Raw genomic sequence first — 23,979 nt, 5'->3', positions numbered from 1 at the left:
TGTGTGTGGCTCAAGGGGAATTTCTGCACCTCCTGAACACAAGCTGCAAGGAAGGTGCTTGGGTTTCCAGCTGTGTACACGGGGAAGTGTGGAGGAGGTGGCAAGAGGTCTGTAGCTGTTGCTGTGCGGGAGATCAGAGCAGGCAATCGTCCTGGCCCCTCTTACTTCCTGCATCTAAGGATTTATCATATTCCCGTGTGTTTACCTACTATGAAAAGCATATTTCTGTAGTCACAGAGCCTCGACTGTTTAAGGTTTCTAATGTGGAAAAGTCATCCAGAAACACATCATTTGAGTCTCCAAGTGAAATGTGGGCATATTTAGTCCCAGAGCTTTGGCCCATAGCATGAAATTCTTAGCCAGGCTTTTCCAGGGTTTGGATTGCCTTATCCTTTGTGAAGGAGCAAAATGTAGTTTTGCTGAGACTGTTGCTGATTGTGCAACCCTGAAAACACATACGTGTTCTGTTGGATCTCTTCCCAGTCTGTACCAATTGAGAATTAGTGCCCTGAAGCATCATACTGGAGAAAACTGGCTGATTTTATTGCCTTCCATAAATGGTAAGAGCTTATAAATGGCCACAGCATGGCTGAGCCCTTTACGAAATCCAGTCATGGTCTTTGTCTCAGTAACAATACCAGACTGAGACTCCCACAAGGCCTTTTCCTTTGATGAGATACTGACATCAAGCTGGGGCTGAAATGCCTTTCCCATGGCTTTTTGGAAGGGTTTGTGGAAAATGAAATTAAATCTGTCTGTTGTTCCTGTAAATGGACCTGTTTCTGTTTGTATATGTCCTGTGATACCTAAAATTGCTCAGGGGTTTAGTAGGGACTCCGGAGTAAGTAGGTGTGAATACACTTGGCAATAAATAGCTGCAAATAGTATACCTTCCAAGCTGTAAAAGTGCAGCACAGAACGACAGGTCAGCAGGAAAGGAGGGAAAGAGGGAAGCTTGTAACCCAAGACGTGGTTGTGGGGAAGGAGGCAGTCGCTGATGCAGCTGGAAGAACTTCTGGAGGGCTCTGCCCCAGCACCCGCTCACCTTCCTTTCTGTGTGCTTGCTTTAGAGGTTGGTGGAAGCAGCAGAAGATGCAGATCTGAACCACGAGTACAACTCCTCGCTGGAGGTGAGTTTGTCCTGGTCAGTGACAAAACGTGGCACACAGAGAACGGGCAGAGCCAGGAGCCCACCCCCGCAGGCTCCTGGGCAGGTCAGGAATCGCCTTCTCCTCAGGACACTCAGCTTGTCTAGAGACTACTGCGAGTAAGAGACATCCTTGGCAGATCCCAAACACAGAAACACCGAGAAGATTAGTTTCTTTGGCCCTGGGAGGGGAAGGATTTGGGAAGACATTGGGCTGCATGATATTATTGGCATTACTTTCACTGCACAGCCAGCACTGTCGTTAGGCGACGTTTTAGAGCAAATTAGCTGGCACTTTGTGGGTTACTTGACTGGAAAATGAGCTAAAAATTGAGTGTGAATGAACAATGAGGAGGATGCTGTTACAAATACCCACAGCAATCCGTTAATCCAAATGAACTGAGTTTCTCACCATCTTTCTTAACAGCTCCCATCATCTTTTCTGTACCAGACAGACACCCACTCATCAGGACTTCCCTTAAGGTGAAAGTTTGGTGCTGCCCAAGCAAGTTGGATAATTGGCTTTCTGTTAATAACTGTTTGTTGTGGCCAAGCTATGGGATTATTGCTGGTGAAGGGAGCTGGAGTGAAAAGGCTGTGGAAGGAAGCCCTCTGTCCACAGCACAAGCACAGACAGCTTAGCAGATGGACAGGCTACCCATGCAAGTACATGTCTCAGTGCTGGGAAAGGCTGGGAATGAAAACACTCCTTGAAATCAAGCTAGTTACTAATTTCATCTTGCCTTTTTTTTTTCCTTTTTGTAAAAGAATCCCATTAGTCACGCTAGTTGGGTCAGCTGCATTCACAGTGAGGGTCATGGGTGAGTTGAGGTACATGACTCTGTATTTGCACACTCCATTTGCACCCTCTGAGTGCTGTAAGTGCTTGAACATGAATCCTTACATAACCTCTGGCTCAGATAAAGTCAGCAAAACATCTTAAAAACGCAGGTTACCCAAGGACAAAGAATGCCCTGAATGTACTAAAGTGGCTGTAGGTGGTAAATCTCCAGTGACCTTCGCAGGGGGCACACTGCGTTGTCTTTGAGCACCTTCTGCTTGATCCTTTGCTCTTGATGAGTGCCTGCTCCTTGCAGTGACAGGATGAGGGGATAATCCTGGCTGGATGTACAGCAGGAGTTAACTCGGTAAGTGACAGCTGCAGGGACAGGGCAGGTGAGGTTGGCATTGCTGTGTCCTGTGCTAAACCTGGGAGCCAGACCCAGTGAGGCACTTCAGCTCTCCAGCTAATCCCTGAAATAGCTCTGAGGGGCCGCAGCAGTCTGCCACCCTGCCCCTCTGTGCCTAAGTGGCTCTTCTGCTCCTGGCATTGACAGTGCTTTTGGTCATACGGGCACACGACAACAAGAAACTGGCCAGAAACCATCGTTTGGGCAGCCTGACACTTCCAGTTGGTAACAGCTTGTTTGCTGCTCATTTTGATCCTCTTTGAAGCCCCCTGATTCTCCGTATGTCCCCTCTTTGTTTTAAAGAGTGCTTTTCCCAGCAGTGCTGGTAATAGTCTGTCCTGTTCCCTCTTTCTTTCTCTCTTCCATTGCCTTCATCAACAGTTTGATTACTACAACTCTCTCCTGATTAACAATAAGGATGAAAATGACAATTACGTGGAGCTTGGGGATGAATTCATTCTGGAGCCAAATGAGCATTTCAATAACCTGCTGGTGAACACAACCTACAGCGATATCCAGCTCCCCACCAATGTCTACAACAAAGGTAATGGCCTCTACTCTCTCACTGCTGGGAGGTCGGTGTGCAAATTATCAGCATTAATACTGGAAGCAAGGATGGGGATAGAAAAACAGTACCTGACAGAGGGGGGGGAAAAAAAAAAGGCAGGGTTGGAAAGGTGCTGACCAAGGGACAGTCAGTCTGTGCTGTACTGTCACTGTGGCAGGGCTTAGGTACTATCTGCTCTTGGAAAACCTCTTATGGTGGGCATAGTATTCTCCTGCAGGCCCTCTACCCAACCAAAGATGCTGTGAGACAAACTGTGGAGAGACTTTATTGGCAATTGTCACACTGGATGAAGGGCTGGCTCTGTCAAGGCCTTTAGTTGTCAAGAATCTCATTGGTGACTGTGCTCACAACTGCTGTTATTTAGAGACACAATAGAGGGAGTTCTCTTTCCCCCATGATTTTAAATCAGTTCCACGTGGTCTGGCAGCCCCAGACCCTACAATCTTGCTCACAACAGAGCCACCAGCAGAGCTGGCTGTGGGTAGGAGCAGCAGAACTGTACCAAGCAGACTGCTGCCCGCAGCAGAGTATGGAGAGAGGTGGTCGAATGCCAGCCAGCAGAGAGGCACTGCCCAGCCAGCAGATTTCTTGCCTCTACACCTCGCCATGAACCAACCAGCTCCTCTGGCTGTGGCTGCAGGATGAGCAGGAGGTGTGAAGGAGGAGGGCTGCTTCCATGCCCACGGATCCTCCAGGGAGCAGTGTCCCCCAGTGCTCACTCCCCCTCTGGCAAACAGCAGCAACCCTGGCTCTCCACAGCATTTCTAGCTCTTCCTTCCTGCAGGACTTACTTTGGCCTCATCCCTGGGGAGTCACAATCCAGTTTTTCCCTCCTTTTGACCAAAACTGCCTTTAGTAAAGTGACTAAAGAGGAAGTGGTAGGTCAAAGCTCTACTCTTTTCAACACAAACACAGTTAATCTGACAATGACCAGTTTCTCATGACTCCCTGTTCCTACTGCTGCTGCTCTTTGGTCTCCTGAGGCAGTGAGTCAACACAGACACCAAATATAGGCTGCCTCCTCGGAGTTCTTGGAATCTGCAACTTCCTATTGATTCTGAGGAGATGGGGGCATGGTAGGACAGCCCAGGCTTTGTCAAAGAAATGGCAGGCAAAGAAGAAAAGACAGATTTGAGGAGGAAAAGAGGAGAGAGAGTGCAACTGTGTGAATCCTAGGGCTCCTGTGTCCTAGGTGATTACACCTAGCATAGATGTAGACAGTCTTTGTAGAAAGGCTGTCAGTGATGCATCAGGCAGCTGCTTCTCAAGAGCCACATGTCCCCTGTCTGGCAGCAGCTGAGCACTGCCTGTAGGGTGTGCCAGCTGTGCTCAGCACCGTGATGGCCTCCCTGAGTCTCTGAGAGCATTATTCCAACCAGATGCAGTGCTCAAGGGCAGCCAAGGCTGGAAGGAGAAATGGGGTTAATGGTGTCTGACCAAGCTGAGATCACCTGCAGTGGCCAGTGGTGGTCTGGCGTGGCCTCCAGGATTCCCTTGAATGGGCAGGGAACAGGATGTAGCAATGTAAAAGCTTTGGATAAGGTTGCATTCCTCCTGGAGCTGCCTTTGTTCCCATCCTTCTCCTCTGTCGGGGTGGCAGATGTCCTCCCTTCTTTTACACCCTTTCTTCCCCACAGACCCTGACATCCTTAATGGAGTTTACATGTCAGAAGCCCTGAATCCTATTTTTGTGGACAACTTTGAAAGGGATCCCACACTGACCTGGCAGTACTTTGGCAGCTCCACTGGATTCTTCAGGCTCTACCCAGGTAAAAGAGATTGGCTTTGCTCTTTCAGTGCAACACGACAGCTTTGCAGGACAGGGTCTGTGCCACAGAAGAGTGCAATCTGGGAAGTCTGGGGCAGCACAGCCCCAAGAGGGGCAGGATGCAGTGAGCAAAATACTCCTGCATGGGCTGATAAGGCCGAAGGAGTAGGATCCAGGAGGCATAAACCACTTTCTCCCATTAGAACCAGCCCCTCAGGCACGTTGCCCACACAACCCCAGAGGAGTCTGCTGGCAGGGGTCCCCCAAAAAGCTCCCAAAACACCACAGCAGGGCTATGCCTCAGGCTCCTCTGTGGGTTTGAGTGGTGGCCAAAGCCTCTCTGAGAACACAGGTGGCAGATGCAGTGGCCAGCCTGCCTGGTTATCCACTCACCAGCTGTGAGTGGCACATTAGCTCATGGCACAGGAGGGAGGTCCAGTGCTTGGAGGAACCCACGAGATTCTGCAGCTGCAGCTTGGCCCAGTGGCCACTTGGTCAGGTGGCTGCATGCCTGTGTTCTGTGACCTGGCATGTGCTGGGGAAGGGGGAAGCAGAGAGGGCTGTGAACAGAGCCTGTAGCAGGGAATCTGGGATGCATCCCTGCCCCTGCTGCTTTTTTTATGCTCTCAACCACCCTCTGGGAGAAAAAACATCTGTTGTTGAGAACTACATCAAAGTGACAAAAAGTCCAAAGTACACGCAATTGCTTCCCAAATTTGAACAGACTATGCCTAGGTACATTTTTTAAATGGAAACTTAATAAGCAGTTTACTCAAAACTGCCAGAGACCGAGCAGCTCTGCTTGTATTTCTGCAGAATGGCCACTGCTATGGCTGGCCAGACTCGTGTGCTCCCTGGGGTAGCCAGGGCTCAGCAGGGAACAGCAGCAGAGCAGGAGCAGAGGCATGCCTGCCTGCCTGTGTGTATTTTGACTGCTCCTCTTGCTGCTCTCTTCAGGAATAAAGTGGTTACCAGATGAGAACGGAGTCATCTCCTTTGACTGCAGGAACCGTGGCTGGTAAGTTTTGGAGAGCCTTGGCTGAAGCACCTGTCATCCTTCCTCTCTCCCTCTTCTCCAAGGTGATGCCTTGGTGAGTTGCTGATCAATAATTGGTGTCCTGTGACACTCCTGCCGGAGGTGGGGGGGCACATAAACAAAGGTAACAGCAGGTTAGGAAGCTTTGCCAGCTGCCAGCAACAGCTTCCCCTGTGGCATCTCGTGTGCCACATGGAAATTACCCTTCTGTGACTGGGAGAAGGGGATATTCAGCCTTCAGAAGTGTGGTGTGTTTACTCAGTCTGTGGGAAGCGAGGTGCTGGGGCAGCCTGATGCTGCTGGGTAGCTGTGGTCACGGTGCATGTGGTGCCGTGGCTGGCACAGTGTGACGGTGGCATGTCCAGCATTCCTCCTCCCTGGCTGATCACCCTGCTTCCCTGTGTTCTTTTTTGTGCAGGTACATCCAAGCAGCCACCTCTCCCAAGGACATTGTCATCATTGTGGATGTCAGTGGCAGCATGAAGGGCCTGAGGATGACCATTGCCAAGCACACCATTGTCACCATTTTGGATACTCTGGGAGAAAACGACTTTGTCAACATCATTGCAGTATGTCTGTCTCCACTGCAGTGCTGAGCTGTCTCCCTTGAGCCTCATCCCCTCAGCAAATCACAGTGACCTACCTACAGCAGCACCTGTGCTGGGTGGGGGATTAACCCAAATTACCCTTGGCAAGCCAGCTTTGTGTGGTCAGCAGGGTGGCTGCCAGGTCACTTCATCCCTCCTCCACAGAGGATGTTGGCTGCATCTTTTTGCTTGCTTAGGGATGTGACTGCAACAGATAACAAAGGGCTGTAGAGAGACACCTGAGCTAGCAAGGACCTGAGCTAATAAATTCACCCAGCTTGCCATAACACTATGTTTGGGTCCAGCAGCAGCAGTATGATCCTCGGGATAACACTTCCAGGCTAGAAAAGTACCACTCTATGCCTTCTTGTGCTCTAGCATCCTGCCAGGCTGCCCATATGGTTCTGAGTCCATCAGCTGGGCCTGCATTGAGCTTGGTCATGAAGGCTCAGGGTTACACTCTTCCTTTTTAAGCCGTGGCAGGGTGAGGATGGGCTGGTTACCTGCAGAGAACCAGCTCCACTGACCACAGAAAGCAAAACTTCTTTCCATGATTCATGCCAAGACTGGTGCCATGTTAAAGGCTCCTCACCTTCTAATTTTCAAAGCTAATTGAAACACCATCTCTTTCCCCAGGCTTCTTTCTATGCTAGCGTGCCAGGGCACAGCCACTGAGATATAAATTCTACTTTCTGTTGATAGCTTCTTATGCTAGCTAATTAGAAACTCCAGTGGCAACAATTCTGTCTTTATATGACTGGACAGATGGAAGAGTGAACAGTGTTGGCAGAAAAATGGAGGGGGGAGTCATTAAGGAGTTTGAAATATCATCTGTTCTTCAAAAACAGCCCCAGAAATACCCTGGTTTATATATATATATTCCTTTACTGCACTCACACCAAGAACCCACTGGCTCAGAGACATTATAGCCTGACCTAAGCTCCCATTGATCAGCTGAGCATCAGTGGCCTCTTAGGAACTGCACTCTGCTGAACCTTGCAGGAAAAGGTTCACAGGGGCATTGCCAAGCTTCACCTCACATTTAACAGCCTAGAATCATCCACTCCCCTAAGTATCCCAGTTCAGTGGGTGTGTGCTAACCTGGTTTGTTATTGTTCGGCTGTGCACCAGAGGCTTCAGACTTCAGGTTGCAAGGTTCAGCTGGTGGCTGGGGACTCACAAAATCTCCAGAAGTCAAAACTAAGTGCAAAAAGTGCTAGAAGCAAGGCCAGGCATACAAGTCCATAGAGTGTGGATAAAAACTTTATGGTGTGAGGGGGGGGGGGAAAAAAAGGAACTTTGTATGTGTAGATATGCTAGAACTCAGCGAAACGCAAGAATTAATGTGTTATTTAAACAAACAGAAGATTCTTCAAAATCCTGATTTGCTGTGATCACTATAAACAATTTTAAGGGAAATAGGTATCAAATGGTATAATTCTCCATGCTGTTTTCTCAACATCCACCTAGGACACGAGCCCATTTTGTGAATTTTCTCCCATGACAACCCCTTTCTTTTTGCTTTCTCTTTGCAGTACAATGATTATGTTCATTTTATTGAACCCTGTTTTAAGGGTATCCTGGTCCAAGCAGACAGAGATAACAGAGAGGTGAGTGCTGGGCCCCTCTCGATGGAACTCAGGTAGCTCTCTTCATGTAAGCAGAGCACGGGGTTAAGATGCTGTGAGATGGAGCTCCAGGGACAAGGAACAGCCCTCTCCCAGCAGGGTTTGCCCTTCAGAAGCCAGCACCAGTTCAGAGGTGTGTGCTGGCTCCGTGGCTCACCTTGGCTTACACCAAGCTGCTGCAACACGGGGTCAGCTGGTGGGGTGAGCAGCAGCAAAGGCTTCTCTGTGTCCCCACTGAGGAGGGCTTTTGGTGCTCTGATCCAGCAGGGTTCAGCAGCCCTGAGGTGGCCAGCCTGTGTCCAGGTGCTCCACCACCCTCTGGGCTGACTGGTAGTTTTAGCTTCTCTCTCTGTTTTTTTTTTCCTTTTCTTTCAATTTTTTTAGTTTGTATTAATACATCCTTTCATGCCTTCAACAACCAGATTTCTTTCCCAGCTTAGCCCTGGGTCTCAGAGTATGACTCTGGAGGATGAAGTCTTCTGCAGTGTTTCCCAAAGGATTCCCAAACCTCCTAGACACTATCTTGCAGAGAGGGTTTCCTTTAAGCAGATCAATGCCTCTTAAGTCATAGACAAGCATTCAGATTTTTTCTTTTTTCCTCTCCTGTTGCTTTTGGGTGCACAGGATGGTTTTTTTTTTCCTGAAGAGGCAGATAAGGGAAGGTCAGATTTCCAGTAGTTCTGCCCTTTCCATGATCTTACATGGATTGTTGGTCCAGAGACTGAGAAATGCAGTCCTGCTGTAGCTGCATGGGCACAACCTTTTCCAGGCTACCCTTTCCTCCCCTGGTCACAGGGAACACCCTGCCTGCAACTCATTCCTGGTTTTTTCCCTCTCTTCTTGGCAGCACTTCAAGCAGCTGGTGGAGGAACTGCAGGCGAAAGGAGTGGGGACTGTGAGCAAGGCTTTGACAGAGTCCTTCAAAATCCTGAGAGAGGTAAGAGTTGGTGCTGATGCTTGTGTGGGGCACGAGTGTCCCTGCCCACCCCTGCAGCCAGTGCCAGCACATCCCTCAGGGCGCTGCAGCGGGGAGCGGGCATGAGCTAATCTCACGGATCCCAAATTTGTGACGAGCAGTGTGCAGGGCTCACCCATCTTAGGGGAAATGGTGGTTTGTGCATGATGTCCACAGCCACCAGTCCCTGCCCAGGGAGGATCAGGAGCCAGCAAGGCTGGGGCCTCTTGAGTTTTTGTAATGAGCTCTATAACTGGGCATTGCCCAGGCACCTTTACAGATGGTGGCAACAAAATATAACTGATCAGCTGAGGGCCACAGTTCTGGCTGTAAGTAATATTATTAGTGAGCAGTAGAAGATGATGAAGACATGAAAGATTATTCTTCAGATTTATTTCAATGTCACTTTGCTGAGTACCAGTGCTTGGGGAAGAAATCACAGGTACAGAAGAATTAATCACTCTGATCATGCCCTCTGATAAGAACCATAAATGATTCATTGCCTCATGTGAATGAGAAATTCAGTAGCCTGGAGGTAAACATACAATTTAATTCTGTTTCTTAAGGAATGGTAACAAGAAAAAGGAGCAAGAACCAGCTGAACACCCCCGTCCCCTCATGGCACTGTCCATAGTGGGGCTGGCCTAAAGATGCCAGTGGATCATAGAATCATAGAAAGGCTTGGGTTGGAAGGGACCTTAAAAGCTGAGACAAAATGTCCTCTGAACCAAAAATACCTCCAGGGAGAGAGTGTTGCCCATGCACCCCAGTGGACTAAGGTGACTCCACTGCAGTAATAGAGAAGAAACTCCTTGGTGGGTAAAGAATTTATTTTTTTTCTCTCTATTTAGTGTTAAAAAATGCAGTCAACAGTTCTAGTAGTCATTGCTTATCTTGATTCTTGTTGATCCTCTCTTGCTTAATGAGCTCAAAACAGCTCTGAGATCGCTCTTGGGCAGTGCAGCACCCAGTGGTGATAAAACCTTCTGCTGTTATTCACTCACAAGGTGAAGTACTGCTTCCCTCGTGCCTTTTGCTATCACCTTGGATCTGTCTGGCTCTGGTGTTTGAGCACCTGCAGGTGAGGAAAGGTGTTGTGCTTTCCTGTGCCTTGGAAATGGCTTACACCAAAGAGCAGTGGTTCACAAACAGTACCTTTATCAAAGAAATGTGTGAAGCAGGGCTCCATATCTCTTCCAGACAGCTTTCCTTCCCCAGACTCCAGCTGTCCTGCTGTGTGCCATTCGCTGCAGCACGGGCTGTGATTGTGTGCCCTTCAGTGCAACAGGACCTCAGTCCAAGGCCACCCTCAGCTGGGAGCTGTGCTGCCAGCCAGTTGTGGGACAGCTGCACGTGCAGCAGGAGACCTGCAGAACCTCTTGCAAGTCACTTTGCATCTTCATGCCAGGATTTCTGGTGGCATTCAGAAGACACAGACATTGTCTCTGTGCACGCATGGCAGCTCCAGAGGCTGCACGTACGTAGGCATGGAAGTGTGGACTCATTCCTGTTGTCCTGTGGCAGCCTTCCTCAGACTGTTGGATTCCCTGATAAGGCTTATCTACAGAGTGCCTTGATAGCAGGAGCTGGAGCACCTCAGGCTCTGCAAGTACCACAGCTGAAGGTGAAAGGGTGCCACCTGCCAAGTGCTCATGTGGTTTAAGGGCTCTCTGAAATCTTCTCCTCAAGGTTCTTAGACCACCTGTATCAGTAATAGCAAAGGAAAAGGGTTTTCCTCAGTGTGCCCTGAAACAAATCTGTGCTGCTGCAGTCATGCAGGCAGGAGAAAGGGGAACTTTGGTGGAATTGACCACCTCCTTCTCATCAGACAAAATTCCCATTCTCTGCTGTTCCTCGCTGGCTCTCCTGTTATTGTCCATGGGAGCACACGCAAGAGAATGAAAATTGTGACACCGCACTGATGAAACAGGCTTTGCTGATTACAACAGACAACCAGTCATAATATCTGTAATGAAAGTGGCTGCAAAATTTCCCTGGTAATTTTCCTCAGTCCAATTGCTCACAGAATTAATAGCCCAGCAGAGAACTACTCGAGCAAAGAGGGGTTGCAGAAGAGCACAAATCCCTCACTGTCTTTGTTTTCCTCCATTATCCTCTGGGGGAGACAGGGCATGTTTTAATCCACGACACAATTTGCAGACCAGTTTCAGGAGAACAGTTAGCCAGAGCCCCCTGTCCCTCTCTGCCATGCTCAGTAAACCACTTGAACTCCATTTCAGTTTAGCCACAAAGTGGTTTCAATAAAATATGCATTCCAGGGAACCATGTTCTTAAGCACACCTTTACAAAGTGCTTCAACATTCTCAGGTGTCAAGTGCTATCTTTTGAGGTCTTTTCTTATTCATTAAGTTTTAATCTCTCTGGCTGCTATCTTCTCTTCCTTGTTTCAACAAGCTTGGCCCGTCTTGTTCTCTCCCCTTTTTCCTGCAGGATTTATACCCCTTTGTTCTGGCCCTGCTCCGCTTCCAGGCTGCCTCCCCTGAAACACCATGCTCCCAACAGCTTGTGAGTGCTGCAGCTGAGAGCTATCAAGAGCTAAGCAGAGCAGAATAATTGCCTTCCCTGTTTTACACACCCTCGTCCTCTTAACACGACGTAAGACAACAGCTCTGTTTTTTTTCAGGCACTGTCACATTGTTAATTCCTATCCAGCTGATGTGTCTCTGCAGCATCCCTCCCCAGGCAGTATCCACCCTCCTCTTCTGCGTTTGAGCTACTGCCTCTCCTTTCCCATGTGCACGTGTTCTCCTTTCTCAGGATACACTCAGAACAAGTGTTTTGAAAGCTGTTGCTTTTCCCATGCTGTGGAGGAAAAGAAAAGCCAAGTTCTGCTTTCCAAGGCCACCTTGGAATGATGTTTCCTCTTATCACCAAGGTCTAATCATGCCTGGACTCTCTGCCAATCTCAGAAATCATGTAAGAGTTGAGGTTAACTGAGTGGGTCATTTCAAAACAACTGTAGGTGAAAAAAGGATGATGAAACTGGTAACAGACTGGATTTCAGCGAGACATAAAATTCTGCCTAACTCGAGCAAATTGGGGCTGTAAAAAGGATGAAGCTGTGTGCTAATTTAAGTAAACAAAGGTTTGTGGCCTCTTATGTCCCACTTGTGTGGGGAAGCACTTCATTTACACACTCACAAGATGCATGTGTTACTAATTTTTCTAGTAGCATGCTAGATGGTTAAGGACAATTTATCCATCTATTTTCTGTGTTTCCTATTGATTCCCTCTTCATCCTTTGGGATCTTGTATAGTCCCAGTCAGGTCTCAGCCCATGAGGCAAGTAGTTCAGCTACACCTTCTGTAATTCTTTCCCTTCATGCTGAGCACAGATTATTCAAATGCTTTCGATTAGTTTTTTCTTTAACCCTACCACTTTGTGACCCTGCCTGTAATTCATTCATTCTTTTCTTTGTTTCTTATTACTTCAGTGGGTACTCAGGCACTACAATATTGTCCTTTTGATGATAAAGTATGGAGGCTCTAAAGCATCTCTGCCTGACCATTTCCCTCTGTTTTTTATCATCTGGCATCATATTATTTTTACTCCCTTTCTTGCTTCTTCTCTGAACACTTATAAATTGTTTCTTGATTCCAGTCACGTTTTTATGGACCTGGATTCTACAGCATATTTTTCAGGGTATGCAAAGCTCAGACTTTCCTGTTTACCAGTTCCTACTATTTTGCTTAATGCCCTTTCTTGTTTCTTCTTCACTGGCTTTGTTTTCTTGACTACTGCTGATTTTTCTCCCCATGAGACGCTTTGCACCAAGTTTGAATTTTCAGTAGTTCTGGAGGCCATTCCAGAGGCAGGTCTGCATAATAATGGGGCATGAGGAGATGGAGAGGGGCTGCTCAGTGCCCTGGTCAGATGTGCACATAATCAGCACGCGTGCCCGCGCATCTCTGAGCGATGCTGATGGTTCCTCTTGCTTCACTAGGAGCTCTGTGCCAGCCTGTAACTGCAGAGTAAGAGGCAATGAGCAAACAAGGGAGTACAAGAGACTGTGACCCTGAATTAATGAGATCATGCCTGTTAGTCCTGGCAACGTGACTGAAGTTATATAGGAGAACACACAGCCCTGTGCCTCCTTCACAGACCCGGCTCTAGCCTGCATTCCTTCAGACATCTCTTCTGTGGACATGCTATTCCTCACCTCCCCTTCGTTCACGCTCCTGAGACTGCAGTCAGAGCAGGGAATTATGCTCAGAGCTTGATGTGAGTGCTGTCAGATCGTTTGCTACAGCTGCAGCCAGTCACAAAGGACCTAAAAACCAGGGATTACCTCTTGTTCGTTTGTTTTCTAAATCTGTCTTTTTAATCTCCATTTCTATGACACTGATGATCTCATTTTCCCTGTTGAAAATATCATCTACTCCTGTAATTAGGAGATTGCTGGTTCTGATACAACATCTAATTTCTCAGTATCTCAGTATTATGAGTTCTGAAGTAAGCTTCATGAAGAGATCTTAAGTAGTTTGATGAAATGGTGGGTGACCTTAATTAAGTGTTAATTTAATAATAATCTGAACAAACATGTTGTAGATTGCAACAGTTTGGAATAAGCTGCTTTCGTACCAAGGTTCATGTATCTGTGACCTGAGCCTCATTCTGACAGGATCTCCTGCACCCTGTGCCTCCCTGGTGGACACTCACACTGTCTGTTCTCTCTGCTAATCTGCACCCACTTGATCTCTGTCCTAGAAATAGCTCACTTGAGGCTCTGGTTTTTTCCTACCTGCTGGTCTTTAGCAGAATCCCATGTGGCTCTCACCTGCTTTTCTCCTTTGGCTTGCTCCTAAGAGCATCCTGTGCTTGTTCCTGTTGTACACCCTCAGCCTTTACTGTCTGTCTCCCCTCTGAATGTGGGGACAGAAGGGAGGAGGAGCACATCCAAATGCCTCGCCCTGACTCGGTATTTCCCACGGATGTTTCACCTGAGAACAACCCGCTAGGAATGACCCTATTCCAGCACCCTTCTCACTTATGGTCATCTGTCCTGGTCCTGGACACTGCTACAAGCAGTGGCACAGCCAGAGAGGGGTTTATCCCTGTGGTCATTCAGAAGCTGTTGAATCCATGCTTCCTGCAGTGTAGTTATAGGTGCAGTGCAGTGTAAAGCTGGAGGAGGCAGGACTGATAACACAGATGGTGGTGGAAGGTGACGTTATGGTGATATCAGCACTGAACCTGGTAATTTCATGATAAGGGACAATCACAGATGTAATTGTAGGAGTGGTGAAATTACTGGGGAGGTCTGGGCTTAGAGCTGGCTTTGAGGTATTCGTGGTTGTGATGTTAATCTGCAGTGCAACCACAGGACCAGCCACGTTGGTAAAGGCATTTGTCTGTCGTAACATAGCGTTAGCAAACCCAAAAGGAGTTGTAAATTGAGCTCTAAAGCATCTAAAAACTCCCGGTTCATGGTGTGTGCTCTTGCTCCCCCATGCAGGGATTTCATTTTATGCAATTAATCTTGCCACTTGGATACCTTTTTTCTCATTTATAAGATATGACTATTCTCTCCAGTTTAAAATTGCTGCTGTTTGATGTAACCTTAGTCACCCTTCAGTTGGGCTCCTGTATACTCTCCATCCTGCGCTATTGCCTCTCATTAATCTTCGTTATCAGGGGACCTGCCATGTCTCCTTCTTCCCATAATGTTTTAGCTCTGCATCAGTTTCTGTACCCTCCTCTGTTGATCAGGCTTTTCCTTGCTCAGGGCATAGAAGCAGTGAGAGACAGCACAAGGAGGAGCTCAGAGTGCCACCGAGCTGGGAGCTGCAGCGAAGTGGCTGCTCGGTTTTGTCCCTGGGATGTCCTCAGCTGCCCCTGCTGCTGGCTTTAACACTCTGTTGGTGCTGCATAAGGCCCTCGGTTCTCTAGAGCGGGTACCTGAGGGCATGGGAGGCACACGGCTCTGCAGGAGCAGGACACAGGCAGCATTCCAAGGCTGCTTCTGCCTGGCTGGACAGGCAGGGTCTGGCTTGCTTGTAGGAGCAAGTCTGCCCAACACCTCTGCAGATGCCCTTGGGAGCACGTCAGCATTTGTACCAGAGTCCTGGTGCACTTCTGCTCTGCCTTAAATATCACCTTTGCATAGGTAATAGGTCATCTGTCATGTCAGTGTAGGGCCTCTCTATCTGGCACATCCATAACCTTTCCCAGCTCCAGTGGCAGTAGCCTTCTTTTTTCATATGCTCCTGCCTTTCTTTGCTATTCTTTGGCAGATTGATGGATTCACCCTGAAATAATGAGTCTGATTTCCCACTCCTCTCACATTTTCTGCCATAAAGAGTGACAGTTATTGCTGTCAAATCAGAATTGCCATGTTTATGGTCGATCTATAGTTGTTTTGCATAAACTAATGCAACTGTGCAAGATGTGAAGCAGCAGGGAATCGCACCCTTCCTCCACAACGCTTATCTTCTCCTCATTATTTTACTTCTGCAAAGCCTCCTGTGTCTGCATGTGCCTGGCAGGGCTGTATAAATAAAAAATTTATATGCAGTGCGCAAACACAATCCTCTTTCTGAGCAGTGTGAGGGTTGTGAGTGGAAGTCAGGATCTGGCCCACCGTGAATAAATAGGGTGCAGTTACTCAGAAGCAGCCTGTGCTGGGATAAGCAGTGCTCTCCCTCTCTGTCTGCAGTTCAGAGATGCTGGCCAAGGAGGTCTGTGTAACCAAGCCATCATGCTGATCACCGACGGAGCCGTGGAGGATTATGAAGCTGTGTTTGAAAAATACAACTGGCCCGATCGGAAGGTTTGTCTGGGAAGTGATAAATAGAAAGGGAGGGGAAAGGGGCCAGGGTATCAGGCACAGCTGAGCGTTCACATATTCCAGTACCTGCCTACCCATGTGCTCCTGACTGTAAATGCAAACCAAGCAGCCCGGCAGGAGCATACTGCGGTGATTCCCGAGGTGAGAGGATTACAAACACACATCTCTAGGTCAGGGAAGCTTTTCTTTTTCGTACACTTTCTTTTCTAAAGGTGTGGGCAATCAAAACGTTCTCCTGATGAGATTATAAAGACTGACTGGAGTATTTCAAAATTTAAAACCAACTTTTGCAGAGAGTTTTAATCCCATGCAGGACTGTTTATAATTGGTCCTGTTCGGGAAAGGTTTGGCTATTACCAGTTCTTATGGTGGCCAGGGGAATGATCCGAACACCCTCTCTAGGTGCCTTCCAGCCCTCTTTACTCTGATGTCTGTGATTACAGGCTTGCACTAGCAGAGCTGACTGTGCAAGTGGAATAGACCACTGCTCATCCTAAACCCTTCTGATTTATTTGTTTATCTCATCCCGCAATGCACAAAGGCAGAGAAGCAGCCTACTGAGAGACTAAAGCAGGGGGCTGTTGAAACAGTTTATTTCAGGATTGGCTCTTTTCTTGGTGGTCAAACTCAAGAGAAATGGTAAACATCTCTCTAAATGATTCGTGTGGGCAGCTGTTCCCCTGGGTAAAGGATTCCTGGGAGCTGTAAACCTCTCTGCATTTGGTTGCTGACTGCCTGGCAGAGCTGCTATCATAAAATCAAGCAGAATTTGCACTTTTGCTTTGTTATTCAGATGATCTCAGGTGCTACTTGGCTTTCTGGCCTTATTGTAATAGGAAATTAAGTTCCAGGCCACAAAAGAGGAAACAAATGGCACAAGAGGCTCCTGTCTCTGTGAAGGCAGAGCTACTGCTCTCGCCACATTCACACCAGTGGAAAAGGGGATGCCAAACTTCAGCCACTTGGATTTGGTAGCACGTTACAGCCTAATTCTCCTGTCCTTGCATCCTTGTTCCCAGGTCCGGGTGTTCACGTACCTCATCGGACGGGAGGTCACTTTTGCCCCGAATGTGAAATGGATCGCCTGCAACAACAAAGGTGCCGTGTGGCAGCGGTTCCCAGTCTCCATCTCGCATGTCACACGTGGGCTGCAGCCAGTCCTGCACCCCTCTAAGGCTTACCCACTACTGCTGGGGCCCACGAGCCCTTGCTTGGAAGATACCTAAGGAAAAAGCAGACCCTGCTGGCCCACATGAAGGGTGCCTGTGTCCAACTAACACAAGTCCTCCGTGCTGAGCCACCGCATTTTCCTGTCACCGTGCCAAGGGACACTATGACCGAGATTCATGCTGGCTGTAGTCCACCTAAGTCCCTGTGCTTATTGTGTCCCAGTTGCTGGCTTTTGACAATCTGTCTAAAGCTCTGTCAGAGAGCCTGACATCTTTTGGCTGAGATATAAAACAAACACTGCTGCTTTAAAGATTTTACAGCACTTTTCACAAGGTCTGCAGGTTAACCCCTGTATCCCGGCCAAATTCTTTGTGTGTAAGTGGTTTTCAGTGAGGCACCAAAATAGCTTGTTAATCCCACCCCAAACCCACTGTTCTCTCTAACTAGCATGAAATTACGTGAATGAGAAAATCCATCCACAGTAGGTGAGTCACCTCTATGCATTGGGGCCAGTTAAAAAGGTCAAGTTAGCACTGTCAGAGTCTGCAAGAGTAAAGGAAGAAAGGGAGGGGGGAGAAAAGCCATCCATGTTTGGGAGTGACCTGGCCTCTGGAGACAGGGATGCTTGTTACATCAGTGTCCTGTTTAAACAGGGAAAGGAAGGGAAAACTGAAGCTGAGTGTCGGATACAAACTGTTTTCCACCCTGAGCAGTGGTTCCAGCAGACCATGAAAGGCATGGGAGCATTTGCTGCTGAAAACTGTTGACAGGAGAGTTGCTGGCCTGCAGAATGTCTGTGAGCTGGGGATGCTCAAGGCTCAAGCATTCATCTAATTAGCACTATGAATTACACTTAATGTTTTCAGGTTTTGTTAAATGAAACAAACCCCTGGGTTTCAGATTGCATATTCAGCCAGGAGATCAGTGACAGAGAAATCATGGTACTGTTGGTTCACTGTGAAACGTCAGAATGGGTTCTTCTGAATAACCAGAGAACAAAAATGTGCTCTTTGCACTTGGGTTCTCACTTACCAGATCTGAGCTGTGCAAAAGGCTCCCTGATTTTGGTTCTTCTGTTTCGGTGCATTGTATAACTCTTGTGGTCCTTGTTTTCGAGCACACTAGGTCTGTTTCCACATCACAAAGCTTGTCAGAACACAAGCCCTTTCACATGACAGTGTTTTCCTAGTGGTAGGAAGGTTTTCCATCTATCTGATGTGTTCTACACCAAGTACAACCAATGCCTGTGGTGAGAAGCAGGACACAAGAATCCTCATGCCATTACTCTGTGTTAGCACTTCTAACCAGCAGCTGGTTTTAAGGACCTTTTGGTAACTTGAAAACATTCTTCCCCTGTATTGTGTTGTAGTTTTAGACTGTTACAAGTGCAACTGCAGGGACAAAGCTTTGGAAATAGGTAACTTGCCCTTTTTATTCTGCTTCCAATGTGCAGATGGAAGTAGTTGCCATCCTTGGATGTAAAGCTAGGCAGACTGAAGAGTGCTGGAAAAAATCTGGAAGAGGAGGTGGGAATTTGGGCTTAATATAAAATAGGGCAGGGCAAGTGGGTAGCCTGGTGAAACACTTTGCTTGTGTATGTTTGGCCTTCCAGACTAAAGGCAGCCTGATCAGTGGAAGGTTTTCCTGAGACTCAAAGCAACATTTTTCATCTGCTTTGCACAAATCTGGTTATATCAAGACTCTCATCTTGCACATTGCTTCAGCATTTTTAGAAGAGCAGAGCTGTGAAACTCTAGATTTCCACAGAAGCTTGTGGATGCAAGGCATGTCAAGGCCCATTTTACAAAGAGCAGATTATCCCCCTGGGTAGATACAGCCTTTGACATCCAGTTTTCTAGCTTTGCACTCATTTAGAAATAGGGGAGACGTGTCAGCAGAGTGACTCACACCTCTGTTTCTCCACAAAGGCTACTACACTCAGATCTCCACGCTGGCAGATGTCCAGGAGAACGTCATGGAGTACCTGCACGTGCTCAGCCGGCCCATGGTCATCAACCACGACCACGACATCATCTGGACCGAAGCCTACATGGACAGCGCGGTAAGGGCCTCGAGCACAAGTCAAAACCTAAATAAACTCCTGACATTTAGGTAAAACAAGGCAGGAGTTGGTTGATTGATAGAAATAGTGGTCTCTGGCTCTACTGACATGGACAATATTTCTTTTCTGCTTGCTTCTGGAGCTAAGATGTGTATGCAGGCTCAGATCTGAATCTGCAGTGACTCACGTGCCCAGGACTAATCACACAGGCACAACATCACTTAAATAGTGCTTCTGTGCAAGCAGGTTACCTTCTAAAGGATTATTCACAGAATAGATTATTCGTGGCTCAGGGTAGGGTCACAGAGATTGATTTCCTCCAGCCCAGTCTCTGACTGCAAATTGTTTGCTACTCAAAGATACAGATTTCAGCTGGGGCAGCAGGCTCACTCTTTCCTTCCTTAAACTAGCATGACCCGACTCACCACAGTGGTCCTGAGCCCAGCCCTGTGGGCAAAGGACACACTGCAAAGGACCAGACAGTCAGCACTCCCAGTGCCCCCTGCTTTGAATCAGGCCTGCCCTGTGGGAAGACATTTGGCTCTGTGAGGGTGACATGGGGTTATCTTCTGCTGCCTGAACTGTGCCAAGTGAGGGCTGGGACATGGTACTAATCAAAACCTCCAGAAATGGTACTAATTACCCAGGAAGTTTATTTTATCAGCAGACTTGCCACCCCTGGCACTGGTGTATAGGGTCGCACTTCCCAAGGCAGCCACAGGGATTTGTTTGCCGCACATTTTTTTCTTCATCTCTTTTCGTGCCTCTTGTCTTGGCTTGCCATTCTCTTCCTCTGTCCCTTCCTCTCCTGTCTTTGATTCATTCCTGCATTCATGTATTCATTTATGTGTTTGTCCATGTCTCTCACCAGCTGCCACAGTCTGAGGAGGTAACTGCACCCTGTGTTTTGTGAGCGTGCTGTTTCCCCAGTGCCCGTCAGTGTGTGAGTGCTGGCCTCCACAGCCACAGCTGGCCTGTACATCTGGAGGGGGTGGGGGCTGCAGCACGCAGAGTCCTCTCACGCTGGCAAGAAGAGGAGAGGAAGTGCTGGATGTACTGGAGAGCTGTGCTGTGCTGTTGGTTCAGAGTAGGTAGGGCTGTGTTGTGCAGTAGTTTAATTCACCTGATCTCGTGTTCCCTACGTCCAAGAAGTGCAGGAGAAGTTTGCTTGCTGTGTGTTAGTGTGAGTCTTGCTGTGAACGGGAAGTTTCCACAAAAAATCATCCAGCCTAGTAACTCAAGATACCAAGTTCAAATCTCCATCAAGTGACCCTATAGGTTATTGGCTGGCTCCTTTATGGCTCCCAGCATGTTCTGTAATAGGGACAGGAGGTCCTTCCTTGCCTTCCTTACTTGACCAAATGAGAGATGGAATGATGGATGCTACTGGCAGCAAAGGATTAGAGTCTTTTGATAGCTAGGCATGTTTGGGAGACTCCTTTGCATATGGCTTGCCTGTTTTACCTCCTCTCATGTGTGCTTTTGGAGCATCTGTCTTCTGTTGAATTGGGAGCATCTGTTATGCCATTATACACGCATGTCCCGTGTCCCTCATAGAGATAGCTCACTGTGGTGTTATCTGTTGGATCATGATTTTGTCTCTTTTTCCTAAGCTTAGAGGGTTGAGTGACAAGTATATATAAGTAGGCTTTGTGTGTATTTGTGTCATTTAAATATTTGTCTGTGGTGTTTTTCGTTTGTGGTGTTCATATGTTTGTGGTGTAGATGATACCTTGTTTGTGGTTTTGCTCATATTTGCGTTGCTTTTCTCTGTGCTGTGCTCCTTGTTGGTGGTTTTTGCACTCATTGTGGAAGTGCTCATGTGTACACTCTTAAAGAGTGGTGGATACGAATTGTGCCACCGCTTCTACACGTTCCTGTCTCTTCATTAAAACAACTCTTCAACGCATTTCACTGGCTTTCATCCCATCCTCATCACCCCACACGAGCAAGCGTCCATCCCACAACCCAGTATTTAAAAGTGCTGCCATCTGTTCTTCAAGAAGTGTGGGAGGCAAGGAGGTGGCCAATTGCAGTCAACATCTGGGTCCTTGGGAATTGCAGCGCCTTTCCCTGGGGCTCTCTGGGGTCCTGCACTCGCTAACACCCATCCTGTTGTCCCGTGGCAGCTCTTTGCATCGCAGGCTCAGAGCCTGTTGCTCATGACGACAGTGGCCATGCCCGTCTTCAGCAAGAAGAATGAGACGGTGAGTGAGTGGGCGTGGGCTCGCTCTCCTCTGCCGGCAGAGGGCACGGGATGCAGCGGGACTTGTGGGGTTTTAAAGGGCCTCTGAATGAACATCCAGCCATTAGGGAAGGCAGCAGACCTCTGGCAGGGTGCATGGCTGATAATTTATCTGTCAGAATGATAGTCCATCATTTCCTCTGGATGCTATTTCTTCAAAATACCCCTTAAATACAACACTTCTCCTTGTTTTATCCGTTCCATTTTCAGAGCCTAGTTCACAGACCCTAAAATTTCAGGCTGGAAGAGGTGATTACCTCTTCTAGTGATTACCTTGTCTAGTCTGCATTTTATTGCAGATCTTTACATCTCACATAGATGAGCTAAATACCCTGGTTTTGGCAAAAGCATCACTGAAGAAAGGCATCCAGCCCCAAGCTCTCTCCACTGTGGTTTCTAACTCTTCATGAAAAACTGGTGTCTAAATTCCGCTTTTAATTTGTCTGACCTCACCTTCCTGTCATAATGGCTTCCTCTGTTAGATTAAAAAGCCTGTACCCTTTAGTAAGTTCTCGTGGGAAGTATCTTCTACACTGCCATAAAGTCAAACCTGTCCATGTTGATAAGATTAAAAGGTTGAATCATTTAGATTATTTGATAAGGGCATTTCCTCTGGGGTTTGAAACCCTTTAGACACTCTTTTCTGCACCATTTCTAACTTCTCAGCATCCTTTTAAATTGGAAAATGGTACCTTACCATTGCTGTATGAGGGACAAACTCTTCATCCAGGTCCTACAAACAACTGTCTGCCTTCTCCACCTGGGGCTGGCCTTAGCCTGCATTAGCACAGCACTGCAGTGGGAGCCTGTGTGTAATTCTCCATCGTGCTCTCCAGATGCTCATTAAACAACCAGATCCCCATGTCATGGAGGGGAGATATCCTTTTTTCTAGGTTAACAGTTTTGTATTTGGCATTTGATTTAGTTGGCCCAATTTATCAACCCATTCATGTTGGTTTGCATTATTGTCTTGACCTTATTGGTATTTACACATACTGAATGCAGGGGTTTGCCCTCAAACCTTGTTCCCAGTGATTTTATGTTACTTCTGAATCGCAGTAACCAATACTGACTAGTGTTGTGTAGAAATACTCTTCTGCATAAACACTGGAATAACCTCTTTGGACTTTTTGAAGTATGTTAATTGGTTTTGAATAAACACATTCTCACAAGCCTAGAGGGGACAGGTGAGAGACTACTAGGGAGACAATAATGTGTTTTCAGGTAGAAAGCTACCCAGGTCTTGCTTCTGAAAATGGATTCTCCTTTGTTTTAAAGCGATCCCATGGCATTCTTCTGGGTGTGGTGGGCTCCGATGTACCACTGAGAGAGCTGTTAAAACTTGCTCCACGGTATAAGGTAAGACTGAGCTAATGCAATTTGCTCCTTTGCACAGCAGAGTCACTACTCATACTTCCACGGGCACGACTGAAAAGCCATTTCTCTGCTCTGCAGAAAAAAACTACCAGCATAAAGGAAGAGTTGTTCAGTGGAGTGGTGTGTGGTTTCTGTACAGCACATATGAAATCATTCACTATTACAAGCTTTTAGGCTGCTTCAGGAAAACAAGGACTGGGTGATCCAGCAGGTTGGCAAAAGGTCATAGAACCTTCGCATGCTGATGGTCACCAACCTAGATCCCTCAGAGATGACAGCCTTAGAAGAATTAAAGTTTTATATCCAGTTCCCAGTGGGCAAGAGTTGCCATGCCAGCTGGCAAAAAATGTTCTCGTTTCACTGTCAATATTCTTAGCAGAAAAACTGAGGGCTGAATGGATTGTGGAGAGCCAACTCTCCTGTCATGCCTAGAGGTTCCTTTCTCCAGATCAGCGTGATGGTTTCTTGGCAGGACAGCATACAGAAAGTTGGCTCTCACTCGCTTTGTGCGGTACCTGGATAGAGTATTTGCTCTCCAGAATTGTTAGTCAAAAAACTTTCCATTAGCTCTACGTTCAGTGTATCTTAAAAAAAATGTTCATCCCTAGGAAATTCCCCCAGAGGTGCACTGTTTGGTTTGGTTTCTGCTGTAAATTCCGTGCAGTGACCCTTTGCTCAGTCAGGCTGCACACCAGGAGACAACGAGCACATCCAAGGACCACCATGAAATCTGGCAATTTGAGCCAACATTTCAAGTTCTCGGTTTCTCTTAAATAACTATCAGACAACTACTACCAGTGAGGCAGTTGTCCAGAATCCGATTGCTGAAGACTCACAGGACTGAAAGTGCTGTCAGAAGCTGTGAATTTCTGTGGCACTTCCAGACATGGATGCAGGGCAGACCATGAACAGGCAGCTGCAGGAAATGATCCTTTGGACAACCCTGGGACTGTGCATGTCAGGATGCCTGCCTTCAGCATGCAAAGCTGGCTGGTCTGGGCCAATTTTTGTATGATTATGGTCTCTATAAGAATAATGCCTTTTCATCTTCCTTTCTCCATGTCACTCAAAGGACAGATAGACAATAATTTTTCTTCTGGGCTAAGGAGGGTTACTGTCCTTTCCTCCAAGCAGTGCCAGGAAAGGAGGGGGAAAAAATTTGGATTTCCTCATATCAGAGGCAGGACACATCTTCTCAGAAACTCTTCCAACTCCAGACCAGTTTGGAAATGTAGGATCCTCAACTCGAATTCCCTGGCATATGGGTTCCAAAAGGACCAGTTCCAGAGTCCCAGCCCTCTGGAGCTTGTACATTAACGATCGTGCTTTTACTGGGCTGGGAAATTTCAGCTTTTACAGACCAAAAAAGAAATTTGCTGATCCAGTGTCTTGGTTTCATTCTTGCCACACTCAGTTAAGCCAAGTGTGCCTTTCAAA

General features: G+C 47.4%; 1 protein-coding gene across 1 annotated transcript in view; it reads left to right on the top strand.

Annotated features, from left to right (window-relative positions):
• CACNA2D4 (calcium voltage-gated channel auxiliary subunit alpha2delta 4) overlaps window positions 1–23,979 on the top strand; it is a 121,603-nt gene that overhangs the window by 11,359 nt on the left and 86,265 nt on the right. The window contains exons 4-15 of the mRNA XM_048299970.1: window positions 1,071–1,130; window positions 2,719–2,881; window positions 4,543–4,674; window positions 5,631–5,691; window positions 6,128–6,278; window positions 7,832–7,906; window positions 8,772–8,861; window positions 15,557–15,670; window positions 16,708–16,786; window positions 18,787–18,920; window positions 21,050–21,127; window positions 22,444–22,524. Of these exons, the coding sequence (XP_048155927.1) occupies window positions 1,071–1,130; window positions 2,719–2,881; window positions 4,543–4,674; window positions 5,631–5,691; window positions 6,128–6,278; window positions 7,832–7,906; window positions 8,772–8,861; window positions 15,557–15,670; window positions 16,708–16,786; window positions 18,787–18,920; window positions 21,050–21,127; window positions 22,444–22,524 (1,218 nt within the window). The remainder of the gene's footprint in view (window positions 1–1,070; window positions 1,131–2,718; window positions 2,882–4,542; window positions 4,675–5,630; window positions 5,692–6,127; window positions 6,279–7,831; window positions 7,907–8,771; window positions 8,862–15,556; window positions 15,671–16,707; window positions 16,787–18,786; window positions 18,921–21,049; window positions 21,128–22,443; window positions 22,525–23,979) is intronic.

This window comes from Corvus hawaiiensis, chromosome 4 (assembly GCF_020740725.1).
Source record: "Corvus hawaiiensis isolate bCorHaw1 chromosome 4, bCorHaw1.pri.cur, whole genome shotgun sequence".
In the NCBI taxonomy this organism is placed as follows: Eukaryota; Metazoa; Chordata; class Aves; order Passeriformes; family Corvidae; genus Corvus; species Corvus hawaiiensis.
This window is presented reverse-complemented; position numbering and strand designations above follow the sequence as displayed.